This window comes from Bufo gargarizans, chromosome 2, assembly GCF_014858855.1.
Source record: "Bufo gargarizans isolate SCDJY-AF-19 chromosome 2, ASM1485885v1, whole genome shotgun sequence".
NCBI classification, from domain to species: Eukaryota; Metazoa; Chordata; class Amphibia; order Anura; family Bufonidae; genus Bufo; species Bufo gargarizans.
In genome coordinates, this window is record NC_058081.1 from 569,695,169 (window position 1) to 569,713,007 (window position 17,839).

At 45.0% G+C, this 17,839-nt stretch overlaps 1 protein-coding gene across 2 annotated transcripts in view; it reads right to left on the reverse strand.

Annotated features, from left to right (window-relative positions):
* The window catches only part of SYT5 (synaptotagmin 5), a 95,118-nt gene extending 77,482 nt beyond the window's left edge, over positions 1 to 17,636 (reverse strand). Inside the window, exons 1-2 of one of the 2 annotated variants that reach the window (XM_044278204.1) lie at positions 17,477 to 17,636; positions 9,910 to 9,924 (exon numbers count right to left, since the gene is read on the reverse strand). In XM_044278204.1, coding sequence (XP_044134139.1) covers positions 9,910 to 9,924; positions 17,477 to 17,636 — 175 coding nt within the window. The remainder of the gene's footprint in view (positions 1 to 9,909; positions 9,925 to 17,476) is intronic. The other variant, XM_044278203.1, reaches the window with a different exon arrangement.
* Positions 17,637 to 17,839: the final 203 nt, after the last annotated feature.

The following is a 17,839-nucleotide window of genomic DNA, read 5'->3' on the forward strand; positions in this document are numbered from 1 at the left end:
CTGTATACCGGAAAAACAATGAAAGAACATGACCACTCCTACAAATTGCTGGCAGTGCATTGAGGAGGCCAGTGATTGGCTGCAGTGGTCACGTGTTGTTGATGTCATTGCTGAAGCTGAAAAACAAAGCCCTAGCAAGAGCACCAAAGCTACTGTTAGTGATCTGTCAGGTAAGTAACCATCTTTTATTCATTACTACTAGTCAGTCCCCTGAGTTGTGTGGTTTCCTTTTGAAGCTAGGCAATTCCTTTAAAGTGTCACTAGCTTTTCCAAAAAATTTGGATATGTTATTGAAACATATCAAAAATTTTGATTGGTGGGGGTCTGAAAGCTGAGACCCAAATCGCTCTAGAAAGAGGGCAGAGAAGAACGCACACATTGCACTCTATCTCCTTCATGCAAGAGATGGACTCTTTAGAAGTCTATGGGCCCGTCTCACTTCCATTCTCAGCAATGAGGAGAGAGAGCACAATATGCAAGTGCCTCTCTCCCCTCATTCTCTCAGCTCTCAGACCCCCACAGATCAAAACTTTTAATATGTCTTTAACACTTTAAGTTAATACTTTACTCTTGTTTGGTGCTTCATTTTGATTGCTGCTGCCACCTCCCCTTCTGTAAGCGTGGTAATGCAAGTAATTGTGTATCATATAGGAAAGCAGTGCTGTAAGATCCTCGTGGGTGGGTGACATTTCATGTTCCACAGCTCAGATGTTCCAGAGTAAGTGGCATCTGAGCAATCTTTGTATCATTTTCTTAACTGTTACCAATTACTCAGGTATTAGCAAAACATCCTGTTGTTCTCACAGCAAAAGAAGATGTCCAGCTGGCATGTGGATTTGAGTATCTGTATATGAGCTATCATCATTATGTTAACCCTCTGTTTGACTTACAGCTAGAGATGAGCTAATTTTTAAAAAATTTGATTCGGCCGGATCCAAATTTATTCGCGGCAAATCGCTTTAAAAATGGCTATTTCCTGGCTGCAGAGAGCCTGTATAGTGGTGTACAACGCTGTGCCTTGCAGTAACACGCATAGAGAGTATGCTGTGGTAGTGAAATAATACTGTAAATCAGTATGACATGCAGATGACAGGTGTCGCTCTTAGAATCACTGCACATTTCACTTATTTGGGCAGTCATGGGGCCAAAACTGACCAAATAACTCAAGTATGAACTCAGCCTTACAGGTCGATGTTAGCGCCAAGAAGAAGCGCACTCCTATTACACTGTCGTCAGCTGATTCTGCATAGATTTCTACAGAACCTGTTCTATTAAACACTTATACAAGTAACCAAATATATGGTAATGGCAATAACCAAAGACAATTACCTCTCCCAATTGGTTCAGGACCCGACTAGAGGGACGGCCATACTGGACTTAGTATTAACCAATAGGCCTGACAGAACAACAGACGTGCAGGTTGGGGGACACCTGGGAAATAGTGACCATAAAGTAATTACCTTCCAATTATCATTCAAAAGAGCGTTTCTACAGGGAGGAACAAAAATACTAAACTTCAAAAAAGCGAAATTTAGCCAACTAAGAGAGGCCAGATCCCATTTTGTGGCTGTAAAAATACAGGCACAAAATGGGATATCTTTAAAAGCATCCTAAAATCTCATTGTGAGGGACATACCTTATGGGAATAAAAGGTTAAGGAACAAGAAGAAACTAATGTGGATAAATAGAACTGTAAAGAAAGCAATAAATGACAAAAAGAAAGCATATAAAACACTAAAACAAAAGGGTAAAAACTTTAAGAAAAAAAATAGAACATGTAAAAAACAAATAAAAGTGGCCAAACTAGAGGCCGAGAGATTAATTGCCAAAGAAAGTAAAATTAACCCTAAAATGTTCTTCAATTATATAAATGTTAAAAAGTATCAATCTGAAGGTGTCGGCCCTTTAAAGAGTAATGAGGGAGGAGTCGCAGAGAGCGACGAGGAGAAAGCAAAGCTGTTAAATATTTTTTTCTCCACTGTATTCACTAATGAAAATAAACTGTCAGATTAAATGCTGAATGTAAAAATAAATTCCCCATTAAAAGTGTCCTGTCTGACCCAGGAAGAAGTACAACAGCGACTTAAAAAGATTAAAATAGACAAATCGCCAGGACTGGATGGCATACACCCCCGTATCCTAAGGGAATTAAGTGATATTTGTGGACTCTATATTGACAGGGAATGTCCCACAGGATTGGCGCATGGCAAATGTGGTGCCAATATTCAAAAAGGGTCCAAAAACAGAGCCTGGAAACTATAGGTCGGTAAGTTTAACATCTGTTGTGGGTAAACTGTTTGAAGGTTTTCTAAGAGATCCTATCTTAGAGCATCTCAACGGAAATAAGCAAATAACGCCATATCAGCATGGTAAGTTTTAGACTTGACAGAGGCGTATCAATGGATATTTTGGTATATCTGGACTTCTCCAAAGCATTTGACACTGTACCACATAAAAGGTTAGTATATAAAATGAGAATGCTCGGACTGGGAGAAAACGTCTGTATGTGGGTAAGTAACTGGCTCAATTATAGAAAACAGAGGGTGGTTATTAACGGTACACACTCATATTGGGTCACTGTCACTAGTGGGGTACCTCAGGGGTCCTGTTATCTTCAATATATTTATTAATGATCTTGTAGAAGGCTTGCATAGTAAAATATACATTTTTGCAGATGACACTAAACTGTGTGAAGTAATAACACGGAGGAGGACAATATACTGCTACAGAGGGATCTGGATAGATTGGAGGCTTGGGCAGATAAGTGGCAGATGAGGTTTAACACTGACAAATGTAAAGTTATGCACATGGGAAGGAAAAATGCAAGTCACCCATACATACTAAATGGTAAAACACTTGGTAACACTGACATGGGAAAGAATCTAGGAATTTTAATAAACAGCAAACTAAGCTGCAAAAACCAGTGTCAGGCAGCTGCTGCCAAGGCCAATAAGATAATGGGTTGCATCAAAAGGGGCATAGATGCCCGTGATAAGAACCACTTTACAAATCACTAGTCAGACCACACATGGAGTACTGTGTACAGTTCTGGGCTCCTGTGAACAAGGCAGACATAGAAAAGCTGGAGAGGGTCCAGAGGAGGGCAACTAAAGTAATAACTGGAATGGGGCAACTACAGTACACGGAAAGATTATCAAAATAAGGGTTATTCACTTTAGAAAACAGACGACTGAGGGGAGATCTAATTGCTATGTATAAATATATCAGGGGTCAGTACAGAGATCTATGCCATCATCTATTTATTCCCAGGACTGTGACTGTGACAAGGGGACATCCTTTGTGTTTGGAAGAAAGAAGGTTTGCACACAAACATAGAAGAGGATTCTTTACGGTAAGAGCAGTGAGACTATGGAACTCTCTGCCTGAGGAGGTGGTGATGGTGAGTACAATAAAGGAATTCAAGAGGGGCCTGGATGTATTTCTGGAGTGTAATAATATTACAGGATATAGCTACTAGAGAGGGGTCGTTGATGCAGGGAGTTATTCTGATTGCCTGATTGGAGTCGGGAAGGAATTTTTTATTCCCCTAAAGTGAGGAAAATTGGCTTCTACCTCACTGTTTTTTTTTCCTTCCTCTGGATCAACTTGCAGGATGACAGGCCGAACTGGGTGGACAAATGTCTTTTTTCGGCCTTATGTACTATGTTACTATGTATACAAGTAGAGCCCCCAGACAGAGTGGAGGGGGAGTAAGCAGTAAGTTTGTGTTGACGTCACTAATTATTTTGCCCTTCTTCTGATCCGTTAGAACAATAACCCCCCAAAAACTGATCCTGTCTGTTGAGCATCCTCCTTCACTCGGTCAGCATTTGGTCAGTAATCCATCAGTATTGCTAATGTAAAAAAAAAATGGAGTGGATCCAAAACAGAGATGACACTTGAATGGAATATTTGCATGTCTTCTGTGTTTTGTACCCACTCCTGCCTTTGGCTACCAAATCACAAGCCAATTCTGATGAGACCTTACAGGCCTTACAGCTGCTACACAGACAGGATCCGTTGTGCGTCTCATTTTTCCCTCCTTCTGACAGATCAGAAGAAGGGTCAAATAAATGATTATGTCAGCCAGGCCGAAAGGCAAAATAGTGGCCCAGTCATGAAGTGGGGAGGGTGGGAACAGCATGAGAAGTCCACAGAGTAGCACAATGACAGAGTGTAGAGCTGGTGGCAGCAGCAGCATCAGGATGAGGCCACAGAGTGGCCCAATGACAGTGTGAAGGTGCCAGCAGCAGCATCAGGAGACCACAGACTGGCAAGGTGACATAGTATAGAGGTGACAGCATCAGGAGACCACAGAGTGGCAAGGTGACATAGTGTGGAGGTGGCAGCAGCATCAGGAGACTGCAGAGTGATCCAGGGACAGAGTGAGGAGGTGGCAGCAACATCAGAAGATTACAGAGTGGCAAGGTGACATAGTGTGGAGGTGGCAGCAGCATTAGGAGACCACAGAATGACCTGGTGACAGAATGGGGAGGTGGCATCAGCATCAGGAGACCACAGAGTGGCATGGTGACATAGTGAGAAGGTGGCAGCAGCATCAGGAGACCACAGAGTGACCCGGTGGCAGAGTGGGGAGCTGGGTGGCAATACGAGTACCAACTGAAGATGGTGGGTGAAAAAAGGAGCACTTGGCATCAGATTTGTGGCATCAGGCAAGTGGCAGCATTAGAATAGTAGCTGAGGCAGGTAGCCAGAAAAAAACACTCTTTTGTCAAAGTGTTGGTGTGGCACCATGGATGATCTAGTCCAGGGATGGCCAACCTGAGGCTCTCCAGCTGTTGCAAAACTACAACTCCCAGCATGCCCAGACTGCCTACAGGTATCAGCCTACAGCAAAGCATGGTGGGAGTTGTAGTTTTACAACAGCTGGAGAGCCACAGGTTGGCCAGCCCTGATCTAGTCTGATGCATCAGGCATTGGTGGGTGGAAATCCTGGCTGATCCACACCTGATTTATCTTGACAAAGGTCAGTCTCTCCACATTTTGGGTGGACAGGCGAGTTCTTCTTGGGGTAACTATGGCCCCCGCCACACTAAACACCTGCTCGGATGCCACACTACTGGCCGAGCAGGACAGCTTTTCCAGGGCAAACTCTGCTAGTTACGGCCACAAATCCAGTTTGGCTGCCCAGTAGTCCAGCGGATCTTCAATGTGGGGTGGCAGGGTACTGTCCAAGCATGCCACCAACTGCTGGTTCAGGTCCTGCTCCAGGTCTAGCTGCTGCTGCTGGTGAGTAGTTTCTTCACTAGGTAGGTGAAGAAAACTCCTCTTCAGTGACTCTATACTCAAGTTGCTGCTGATGGAGCTGGAACTGCTCCTACCCCCCCCCCCCCTGCCACAGCAGCCATGGCAGATGAACGTGAGCGCAGAGGGCCCCCCCGGTCAGACCTGCGAGAGGATGGACGATGGCGCAGATAGGCAGTGGCCAACTCACTACATAGGATGTCTCTATAGTAGTTCAGTTTTTCCTCCCTCTCATCTGGTGTAAAAAAGGCCCCCATTTTGGACCGGTAGAGAGGATCCAACAAGGTCGAGAGCCAGAAGTCCTCCCTCTACTGAATGATAACAATTCGGCTGTCACTACACAAGCAAGTGAGCATGCATCGAGCCATTTGTTCAAGTCCCTTGGACATGAAGCAGTGGAATGATGCTGTTCCTCCCGTAGTCCTGGCGACTGACAAATAATGTGGCCTCCTCAAAGGGCCTGAGCAAACAGCAGGTGCCACGCATGAGCTGCCACTGGTTGACATCGAAGTTACACAGAGGAGTACTCTTGTCCGCTTGGATCATCAATAAATCGTTTATGGCCTTTCTCTGTTCGTACAGTCAGTCCAACATATGGAGGGTGGAATTCCAATGGGTGGAAACATTGCATATCAGCCTGTGTTGGGGGATGCCATTCTGCCGCTGCAACTCAAGGAAGGTGTGCTTTGCTGTGTACAAGTGGCTGAAGTGCATGCAAAGTTCCCTGGCCATGTTTAGGATGTCTTGCAGAGTGGTGGAAGACTTCAGGAACCGCTTGAAAACCAGATTGAAAACGTGCGCCATGCAGGGCACATGGCTAAGCCCTCCTTGATGCAGCGCCGACATCATACTCTTCCCATTGTCGGTCACCATGGTTCCGATTTTGAGTTGTCGCGGAGAAAGCCAGGATTCAATTTCTTGATGAAGGACATGGAGCAGTTCCTCCCCTGTGTGACTCCCCAGGTAAACGAGGTGCAGAACAGCAAGACACAGCGGTGCCCTGCACATGTGGTATATTGGAGGAGCACTGTGAATTGTCCCTGCAGTGGAGGCTGAGTACACGGTGGAGGATGAAAAGGCAGAGGCGGACATTGCCGCAGGATCAACAACGTGACAACGTGGAGGCGGAAACGACGTCACCTGGCTGGTGTGGCTGTGCAGGAACCAAATTCACCCAGTGGGCCGTAAAGGACATGTATTGTCCCTGACCGTAGTTACAGCTCCACGCGTCGGCGCTGCCGTACACTTTGGCAGACACGACAGGCAAAGTGCTCTTTGGCAAAGAAATGATGGCTTGGGACTCTCCACCTCGGCTCTGCACAAGCCATCAGTTCTATGAAAGGTGCAGAGTCCACCACTTGGAAAGGGAGGGACTGCAGCATCAGGCAACTTGGACAGGAGCACATTCAGCTTCTGTGCCGTTGGATGAGTGCATGCATACTGTTGTCTCTTGGCAATCGCTTGGGTGATCAATTGTTGATGACTGACAAGGAGTAGGCGGAGGAGTAGCGGGAGCATCAGGACCAGCAGATGATGGGAAGGACAGACAGCTCCCTTCAGCTGAGGTGGTGGAGCCTTGACTGCCTAAATCCGGGTGCGTGCCATTGGGTGATGCAGCGGTTGCTGCAGCTGGCTGGAACATCACATTGGAGCCATGGTTCTCCCAGGCCACTTTATGGTGACTCTGCATATGTTGATGCAGGGCCTTGGTGCACACATTGGCACCCTGGACACGCTTTACCTTCTGCCCACAGATTCTACATATGGCCATGTTCACCTCCTCCGACGGCTTAACAAAAAATTGCCACACCGCCAAGTGCGATCAGCTACAATACTGTCTGCACGGTTCTTGAATAACCCGGTTTAAATAAGGGTTGAATAACCCGGTTCAAATAAGGGTTGTGTCTGACTAACCCACCGATTCTTGGCTGGGGGTGTCTAATGTCACTTGGGACAAAGTGGATGACCGAGTCAACCATTCAAGAACCGCTGGGTTGCTGGTCAAGACACGACCGCTAGATGACACCGGGAGCTCAGGCCTCGCGCTGCGACTCCTGCTGCCACGCCCCCTTACTCTGCTGTGACCTTTGCCTGCGCCAGAAACATTTAGACCTCTGCCACTCCCCTGTGCAGGGCCTAGCACTTCTCTGTCTGACATACTGATAGATCAAATAATTAAAATGAAATAAAAAAACACCAAAAAGGGCTGCAATTTTCTCACTTCACCACACAACAGAAAACACTTTTTTGTGCCACTAATACACCCAAAAAGGGCTTTAGAGCATATAGCTGCACCACTGGACGGCAAATAGCCCTTATTTTTTTCCACTTATAAACTCCACAAAAGGCTTTAGAACTAGAGTTGTTGTGATACCAAATTTTTGATTTGATTTCGATACCATAAAAAAGTATTGCGATACTCGATACCATTCGATACCACGCAAAAAAATAAACTAAAAAATCCATGTGCTTTCTGCATTAAAAAAAAAATGGCGAATCGCATTTTTATTTTTTCTGTTCCGGTGTTTACCGCATAGATTTTTTTAAATATTTTAACAGTTTGGACTATGGCAGCCAGGGCTTCAGTAGTGTCCTGGCTGCCATGGTAACCGATCGGAACCCCAGGCTTACATTGCTGGGGCTCCGATCAGAAGCTGCCACTGCCACCAATGAGAAGGGGAGGGGACTCTGTGGCCACTGCCACCAATGAAAAGGGGAGGGGACCCTGTGGCCACTGCCACAAATGATTTTAATTTAATACTGGGGGGTTGAGAGGGGCGGGCGCACTGTGCATCCAATGATTTTAATGGGTTAGGTGGGGGGGAGCACTGCACTACCAATGAAAATTAACCCTTAATACATGAGGCAGGTACTGGCAGCAGATCAGCGGCAGTTCGCCCGCTGTGCCCCATTACTCTCTCCTGCTCCATATGTTAATTACTATCGGAGCAATGGGAAGGAGACATCAGCTTCTCTAGTGGGCTTTTCTTCTCCCTGCGCTTGGGTTGCGATTGGACAGCGCTTTAGCCAGGGACAAGGAGAGCCCACTAGAGAAGCTGATATCTCCTCCCCGTTGCCCCGATAGTAATTGGCATATGGAGCAGGAGACAGTAATGGGGCACGGTGGGCGAACGGAGCGGTCGCCAGGAATAATAGTAAGTGCTGGGACATCTCTGGGCGCCGCTCTGTGTAGCCTAATACTTAACTAAGTCCGGACCCAAGAAAAGTTATGTCATTGGTGGCGCAGTGCGCCCGGCCGCCCCTCCTCCGCCCCTCTCTTCTCATTGGTGGCAGCGGCAGCAGCAGCACGGGGGGGGGGGGGGGGGGGAGAGACTGCTTCCTTCTCCCCTGTGCTGCTAAGGGAACATGAGCGCGCTCACAGCAGAAAGCTCATGCTCAGAGATACTAGACAGCACAGCAGCGCAGCCCAGTATTGAAACTATGGAAATGTTGATATCGATACGATACTGGGACAAAAGTATCGATTGGGTATCGAAATTTTGATACCCGCAACAACCCTATTTAGAACATATAACTACACCGCTCAATGCCAAATATATTTTTCTTTTTTCCACTTATACACTCCACAAAAAGGCTTTAGAACATATAACTGTACCGCTGAACAGCAAATATATTTTTCTTGTTTCCACTTATGCACTCCACAAAAGGGCTTTAGAACATATAACTGCATCTCTGAACGGCAAATAGGCCGTTATCTTTTTTCACTTATACATGACAAAAAAGAACATATAACTGCACCGCTGAATGGCAAATAGGTGCTTAGTTTTTCCACTTATGCACCACACAAAAGGCTTTAGAACATATAACTGCACCGCTGAACAGCAAATATATTTATCTTTTTTCTACTTATACACTCCTCAAAAGGCTTTAGAACATATAACTGCACCGCTGAACGGCAAATATATTTTTCTTTTGCTCTTAATACATAACAAAAAGGGCTTTAGAACATAAATGCACTGCTGAACGACAAATATATTTTTCTTTTGCCACTACTACACGTAAAAAAAGGCTTTAGAACATAAATGCACTGCTGAACGACAAATATTTTTCTTTGTGCCACTAATACACGCCAAAAAGGGCTGTAATTTTTACCATATCTACCAAGAGAGTCTCCCTTGGTGCGGCCATTGAGAATATGTAGTCCGAGGCTTCGACATAAGTTCAGCAATGTTCTGCCACTTCTGTTTACTGTGCTGTCATAGCTGTTCCTCTCGGTGTGTACTGAGCTGTCACAGTCAGTGTCTGCTCCGAATATATATATATATATATATATATATCTCATATCTATCTATCTCATATCTATCTCATATCTATCTGTCTATCTATCTATCTATCTCATATCAATCTCCTATCTATCTATCTCATATCTATCTATCTATCTATCTATCTCATATCAATCTATCTCATATCTTTCTATCTATCTATCATTACATACATACATTATGTCTGCGCAGTGTGACATCTTTTCTTTTTTTATAAGACTATTGCTTGAGTTATATCACCTAAATCCTAGCTATAGTATTTTATGGAATGCAGACTGGTATGAAATATAATCAATAAATCATATAAAATGATGGAAATAAAGATTATTCTGGAGATAAGATGGGTGGTATGAGCACTTACCTTTCCTGGCATGACCTTAAAATTAGAGAATGAAAGCAAATAGAAAAGAATGAAAAATGCATAAATGAATAGATGAAAGAATGAAACAGATAAAACAAAACAGAACAATGGAAGCTGTACAGTATATGCCGTTATACCCATAAGAAACAGTAAAAAGGTAGCTAAAGCATCCTGTAGATAAAGTTAATACAAGCCACTTACTAATGTATTGTGATTCTCCATATTGCCTCCTTTGCTGTCTGGATTTATTTTTCCATTGCATTATACACTGTACGTTTCCATGGTTACGACCACCCTGCAATACATCAGTGGTGGCCATGCTTGCACACCATAGGAAAAAGCCTCTCTGGTGACCGGGTCAATGGGAGCTCACATAGGTTGGTGCTTTTTCCTACATTGTGCAAGCACGGCCACCGCTGATGTAGTGCAGGTTGGTTGTAACTATGGAAACGAGCAGTGTATAACATGATGGAAAAATCAATCCAGCCAGCAAATGAGGCGATATGGACAATCACAATACATTAGTAAGTGCCTTGTATTAATTTTCTCTACATAATAAATGCCATTTGCTAAAGTGACTACAACCCCTTGAAAATAGTTTTGTACTAAAACATAGTAACACAGGATTATACATATTATGCCAGTCAACACCTTCTTTATGGGTGCCCTATTAAAGGGGTTTTCCAGCAGTGAGTCCCTTCATAGTAAGCACCCAGCATGTGGTAAGTAAGAAAAGAATCAGACTCACCTGCACCCCACTGCTCCCATCCTGCACAATGGCTCTGTTCTGTGATCATCCAGTGGTGACTTGTCCCCCACCTGACCCAGCAGTTACATATTGCTTGGGGACTAGTGTACTACCACAGGGCGGGCACTACCATTCCTACAACCTGCTATTGTCTCTAATGCCTAACAAATGTGTGACAACACTATGCCTTCTGTTTCCAGGTCTGTTCAGAAGGTGGTATGTAACCGTTATGTATTGTATTTCACTGTGCCTGGTTTACCAGCATGCCCGAACTTCCGGGTGTTTTGCCTGTTCGGGGTTAGTTGAGCCTGAGTTTTGGTCCTAGCCAGAGGCTAGAGAAGTAGTTCAGTGCCGTCCTGGCCTAGAAGCCTGACAGGGTGCACAGCAGGCAATCTGCAGCCAGAGTCAAGTCGGCCCTGGTCCAGGGGTTGTAGGAGTTGCAACTGAGACCCGAGAGTCTGTCAAAGTGTGGTCAGAAGCCCACTGGGCACTGAGCCTGCTATCAGTGACATGTAGTCGAGATGAAAGAGGCCCCTACCAGATACCAGATAAGAGGGAGAGTCCAGCACAGCAGTAATAGAGGAAAGAACCCAGTTCACCTGCTAGTGCACCCTAAAACCTGCTGGAGCCAACAGCTACTGTGATTCTCTATAAGCTGCTATCCGTTTATGCCAATATCGAGTAAATCAACTCAAATTGCATCAAAGTCTGGACCTTACTCATTTCAGTTCCTACCAATTGCGAACTTTCTGTGTAACTGCTACACGGCCTGACCTCGGAGGGCCAGATCCAGGTAGGAGCACATGACACCTCTTATAGCCATACCACATCTCTGCATCCTAACTCTGGAACTGGTAGAGCCTTTGGGGACTAGCTCACTGTGTTCTGAACTAGTCCATGCTGAGGCCAATGACTGGCTACAATGGTACATACAGGGCTACCATCAGTGTAGTACTGGTACTACTGCTGTCATCGGGGTGCGATCAGACCCTTTTAGGGGGGCCCAGACTAAGTAATTTACTGGGGCCCGGCAGCCAGCGCAGACTCGCAGTCATTCTACTTATTTTCACCAGCCGCTGGGCCCAGTCGGTCAGAGCGGATGTCACGTCATGCCAGCCCGCACTTAAACAGTAAAGGAAGAAGGTTGCTGCCCTCTCTAAAAATGCTCTTTACCGCCCGGTCAGACACTTCCTTTCCTGCACACAAGTCAAATCAGTTGCAGCGCTGACCGAGACTAGGAGAGACAGTGACAGAAGATTCCTGAGGAGAATAGTGGATCAGGACATAGCCTATCCATTTCCCATCTGCCAGTATTTTGTAGAGCTATCTTCATCTTGTGCCAAATAAATTATACATCCCATGTGTGATCGGGGGAGGATGCTGGGCGGGTGTGAAATTGGGGGTTAGAGTCGAGCTCGGGCCAAAGGTGGGGGTGGAGCTGTGGGTCGAGGGGGGTGGAACCTGGTTGGGGACACAAAAGGGCCCCACAAAATTTGCCTGTATGGTTTCCTGAAATTCCTGATGGCAGCCCTGGGTGCATATGACCCTGACCGTACCCTAGGCGGAAGTAAACAAGCTGGGGACTGGAAGATCATCGCATGGAGCCAGAACGCACGATGGGATCGGCAGGTCCAAAAACCTCACTACAAAACCACTGCAATTTATGCAACAGCCGCACAGTGCCCAATCCCTATGTGTACGGGCGGCCTTATTTCTTTTCCTTTCATTCCATTATATGTAATGTACCTAGAACAATACTTCTTTTATGGTTATATTCATGGGAAATATAATTGCCTCTTTCTAGCAGCCCAGCTTCTGTAGTTAATATGACTGCATCAATGCTCGGATTTTTGTAAAATCAGAACCGTTGTGCTGGTGATTATGTTATAATGTACAATGATTTCCTTCCAGCTTTATGCAAAATTGTCTCAGCAGTGGTCTATTTCAATTGTGCGTACAACTGAATCCATCAATATCAATCTAACATGATAATAACTCATTTAGTACCGATACGCTGTGATAAAGGAATTGTTTAGAGCCACATATGTACACCAAATAGGAACATTTATTCCTAATACGTCCAGTTTAAAAACAAAAACCTTGCAAAAATGACGACTATCGGTGTAATAGACCCAAGGAGGCATGCCATGGGTGTTTTGCTCAGTACTCCAAGTGTCCATGGCTAGGATTCCCCAGGAGATGGTTATTGCATATTGCAAATCCAGCGCACATTTTTATGCAAGATCCGTTTCAGAAATGCAATGCTTATGCAGTGGACCTAGCAGGGGAGGGAGCTTGGTGAAGAGCAGGATGGGAGAGGTAGTAGTGGCAGATGATTGGGCTATTTACGGTTGCAGCAGTCCCACTCCAGTGCTCCTCTGTGAGTGTCCTGCCTTTTGGAAGGCGAGGTGCCGTTGATGTTTAATGTTTGGTAAGATGCAAGGCAGGACTAGATGGGAAAAATATTAATTTAAGCAATTGTGGTACAGTTACTGTACCAGCAATTTCCACATATATTCACTTTCACATTCACAGTTCTTGAACATACTTAATCAAATTTTCAGCTAAATCAGATAGATCGCCAGTTCTCCAGTTACCTTATCCATATACATTTTCCTCTATCAAGCTATTCTATGTTCTTATCCAGCCAGAGGGTGTAATGCTCACAAAGTTTTTTTTACTACAATGCACACTGTGGGGTAAAGATCCTAAGACAGACCCATAGACCCCAGGCTGTTGAAACCCAGCCAAAGGGCTGTGGAGTCCAGTAGCCAAAATGTGAGCATTACCTCCACAGTCTGTTCCCTCGCACCATCCAATTTGGCTGCGAAGCCATCTAAATCCTATTATTCAGTATGGTAAATTTCTGGAGTTCCATCCTGCGTCCCAAAATTTGATTGTAGATGCTTACCCCCGCTGACTCACTGCTAAAACACAGGAAGGAACCAAGCCCAGGTGATTGGGTCCACTTCCTGGCAATTGTAACTTAGGACCTGAAGTGAACCTTTGGTTAAGCCAGAAGTTACAAACAATTCCTATAACCATACATTATAATATTTGCTAAATCCTAATATTAGCATTGGTCCCCAGATCACTGCACATCACTTAGACTTGGATTCTGCCATGGATGTGATGGGGGTATACAGCAGATCTGCACAGGGACTGGTCCCCTTGCCATTCAGAGGGGCTAAGCCTCGGTGTGAATGTGTGATATAAGTAGCATGCTGTTTATTTTTCCAATGGAATTTTGTCTGCTAAGCCACCAAATGTCTTCAAAGAACTGTTCATTCATACATGAACAGGGTTGCAGAAACTCTATTAAAGGGATTTTCAGAGTTTTTCTTTTACTGATGACCTATCCTCTGGATAATTGTTAGGTGTCTGACACCTGTGACCCCCGCCAATCAGCTGTTTAGGAAGGCAGCAGTGCTCGCAGTAGCACTTCGGCCTTCTCCAGATTTTCCTAGTCCATGTGATGTCACATTCATTGGTCACATGGACTTTGTGCAGATCAGCCCCTTTGAAGTGAATAGGGCAAAGCTCCGATACCAAGCACAGGTGCTATAAAATGGACAGCCCTGTGCTTGGTGAGCAGAGAGAAGGCCACAGCATTATTGCGAGTACTGGTGCCTTCTCAAACAGCTGATCAGCAGGAGTTCAGGATGTCGGACCCTCATCGATCACAGGAGGATAGGTAATCAATAAAAAAACTCTCAGAAAACCCCTTTAACATACATGGAATGTGGACTGTCCATAGGAGATTTGATCTGGATATAAGTGCAGAGTCTGCGTTGAAATCCATGTTATATCTGACATATGTGAATGAGGCCTTATGTTGCAGCAAAGCAGCCATAGTCATTAGGATGTGGCCACTTCCCTATTTTTAAGGTAGATGACATCCTATCTGACCTCAATTACTGCATCTGGTGTGTAGACATACTCTATGTGATGTACATTAGGCAATGACGAATTATTGTGGGGCACTGTGGTTAAGATCTCTAATTGGTATGGGTGGCTGGAACTCCCAGCACCTGTCATGGTGGGGAGTGGAGGAAACCCCCCACCGTGCGGTGTCAAAGGGTAAAAGGGGATCAGCCTGGCCAAAAGGAGTAAAAAGGGAGCAGTTCACCTCCTACAGCGTCCCTAATCCTCTCCCTGACTCCTCACCGTATGAGCGGACCCCGATGGTATGACGACTCATACTCAGGATTCCTAGAGACCCTAAGTCGCCCTGGTAATTCCTCACCAAGGAGCAGGGAAGAGACGACCTGTTCATCCCAGTAATGGAGGAACAGGAGTCTCTATCTGAGGCCAGGCTGCAAGGAGAGGGGAACACATACAGCCTAAGGAGATGGCAGGTAAGCAAAACCAATAACACACTTACCTGCCACAGACACACTGACTGGAACCCGTGCACTAGTGCTGCTGTCCACACCAACATTACAGGACACAGCACACACCACAAACCACACAGGAACCCAGGACACCTATAGCTGCAATAACATGAGACAGGGGAATGTCTAGTAAACATGGTGGACACCAAACACCACCAGACATGTAACACCAAACTAGACATACAAACACCCTGAACATAACCCACTCCATACAAATAGGGACAGAAAGGGAAGGAGACACTGGGATAACATTGATGACCACAAGGATGGCCCTCACTGGACAGATGGAACACCCTCGACTGGAGCAGAGCTCCAGCACCAACAACAGCTGAAGAACAACAGACTCCAGCCAGGGAGCCACAGGAGATAAAACCCTAGTGGCAACACCCAGTCAGGGAGTTAACCCTTCCAACACCAGACAGAGGGAGGCTACAACTTAAAGGGGAGGTGCACACACCATCAAACATGCAACACGTTGCCACCGGCAACAGCATGCGTGGCAACCATGTCACGGCGCACACAGCCAAAGCCGAGACACTGCCACCACATGCCTAAACAGCAACACGTTGCCACTGGCAACTGCAAGCATGGCACCAGTGGCATGGCGCACACAGCAAAGGCCGTGACAGCAATATTATGGAAGGAGCTGCAGGGGCAAATGTGGCTGCCACAGGGGGACTAAATTGCTGTGGTGGACCTCTGTGAGCATTGTGGAACACATGGTGACATCTGGGGCTGTTATGGGGGCATATATCACTGGAACTTTAGGGGGCATAGTCTCATAAGGAAAATCTGTGGCTCTCATGAAAGACGTGATGTAAAAGTGGAGAGCAAGAGACGTCTGGGTGGTTAGTTTGGAAAAGGCTCTAGACAGAGATTAAATCTGGCATGGTTATTAAAGGGATATCTATCTTAACTATCTGGATCCATCCATCTGTTTATTTCTCGTTATCACATGTCTGCTTGCTTTATATCTATCTATCTATCTATCTATCTATCTATCTATCTAATATCTATCTCTCTTTCCATCTCTCACTCTTGCTATCATGTCTCTGCCTTCTCATTCATTTATTTGGCAATTAGAAAACTACAATTGATATAAAAAATAAAAATATAAATTTTCAGCCTAAATGTAGGACACAGCCGGCATTAACCATTTTCTTCCATCCTCACATCTGCCTAATAAGCTGGCTTCCATCAATTACATTATGATCATCATTTTCCCTTCTCCAGCTAGTTAGTATTAAAAATGAGAAAGAGATAAGGGTGAATAAAACAGAATGGCAAGGCCGTGAACATGTGTGTATCACCAACATCAATTGTAAATGAATGGAGATAATTCAAATCGTCAATAAGTTTGTAGGGTGCTGATATAGAAAATAGAAGCAGAAGGGAGACCTGAAGTTCTCGGAACCTATTGCAAAATCTGTCCACCCTTCTAAGGGTACTTTCACACTAGCGTTTTTTTATTTCTGGCATAGAGTTCCGTCCTATGGGCATTGTACCGGAAAAGAACTGATCAGTTTTATCCCCATGCATTCTGAATGGAGAGCAATCCGTTCAGGATGCATCAGGATGTCTTCAGGTCAGTCTTTTTGACTGATCAGGACAGAGAAATAACCGCAGCATGCTACGGTTTTATCTCCGGCCCAAAAAAATGAACACTTGCCTGAATGCTGGCATTTTTTTCCATAGGAATGTATTAGGAATTTATTGGGCAGACTGAAAAAAAGGTGAAGGGAATAAATGCTAGATCCTTTTTTCCAGATGACACCGGAAAGACGGATCTGGCATTTCAATGCATTTTTCTGACTGATCAGGATCTTGAGCAGTCTTATAAATGCCATCAGTTGGCATACGTTTTGCCGGATACGGCAGGCAGTTCCGGTGACGGAACTGCTTGCAGGATCACTCTGCCGCAAGTGTGAAAGTAGCCTAACTTATAACATTGGTGCCTTCTTGTGTGGCAGAGAACCTTCGGACCCCTTTCTTCAGCAGGGCCTGGATGCAACTGTAACTTCGCACCCCTATAGCCTAACTCCTGGACAGAAGTTGATAGCTATGTAGGTTTATCTGGATGTGCACGATCCATGCTAGCTGTCTTGCAAGTCATTGCTTCCATTTAAATGTATTACCAATTCATTACAGAGTTTTTAAATAAACCTCAGCCTTCCACCCCTACATACCCTTTCCATGACCTTTTGGCACAGTTGCCAGTGTAGACTTCATAATTAATGCTCCCTCACAAAGATTATTTCCTTTGAAGTTATAAAGCCGTAACAATTCAATGTGACAATCGCTCCTCCAGGACAAATGGAGATGCATTGATTCTTACAGCTCACGGAGGACCACGACTGTCACAGGCTGAACATTTTTTAGCTGTCACTTTTTAGAGCAGAAAAATAAACCCAAGACATTGTCTTACTTGGTAGTTTGCTCAGTTCATTCATAAATTTGTCCTTCATGTCGGAGAAGACATTGTGCTTGGTTGATATATCGGTGCCATTTTGGTGGGGCTCAGTCAAGGCTGTTGTGTGCGTTGTCTGCTCAGATGCATACTCGGCAGATCTACGCTCCTGGTTCATTGTCGAGCTGTGGAAAGAAAAAAGCTCATTGTTGAACATGAAATTAATATGACTTTTCACATCAAAGGAGACAAGCTGATTGTGGGAAACACATTAGATGTCAGTAAAGGTAGTGATGAAGACCAAGTTCACTGCTCAGTATAATATATTTTCTGTAGTACAAACGTTTCAGAGAAGCTGAAGATGATAGACATACGTAGTTG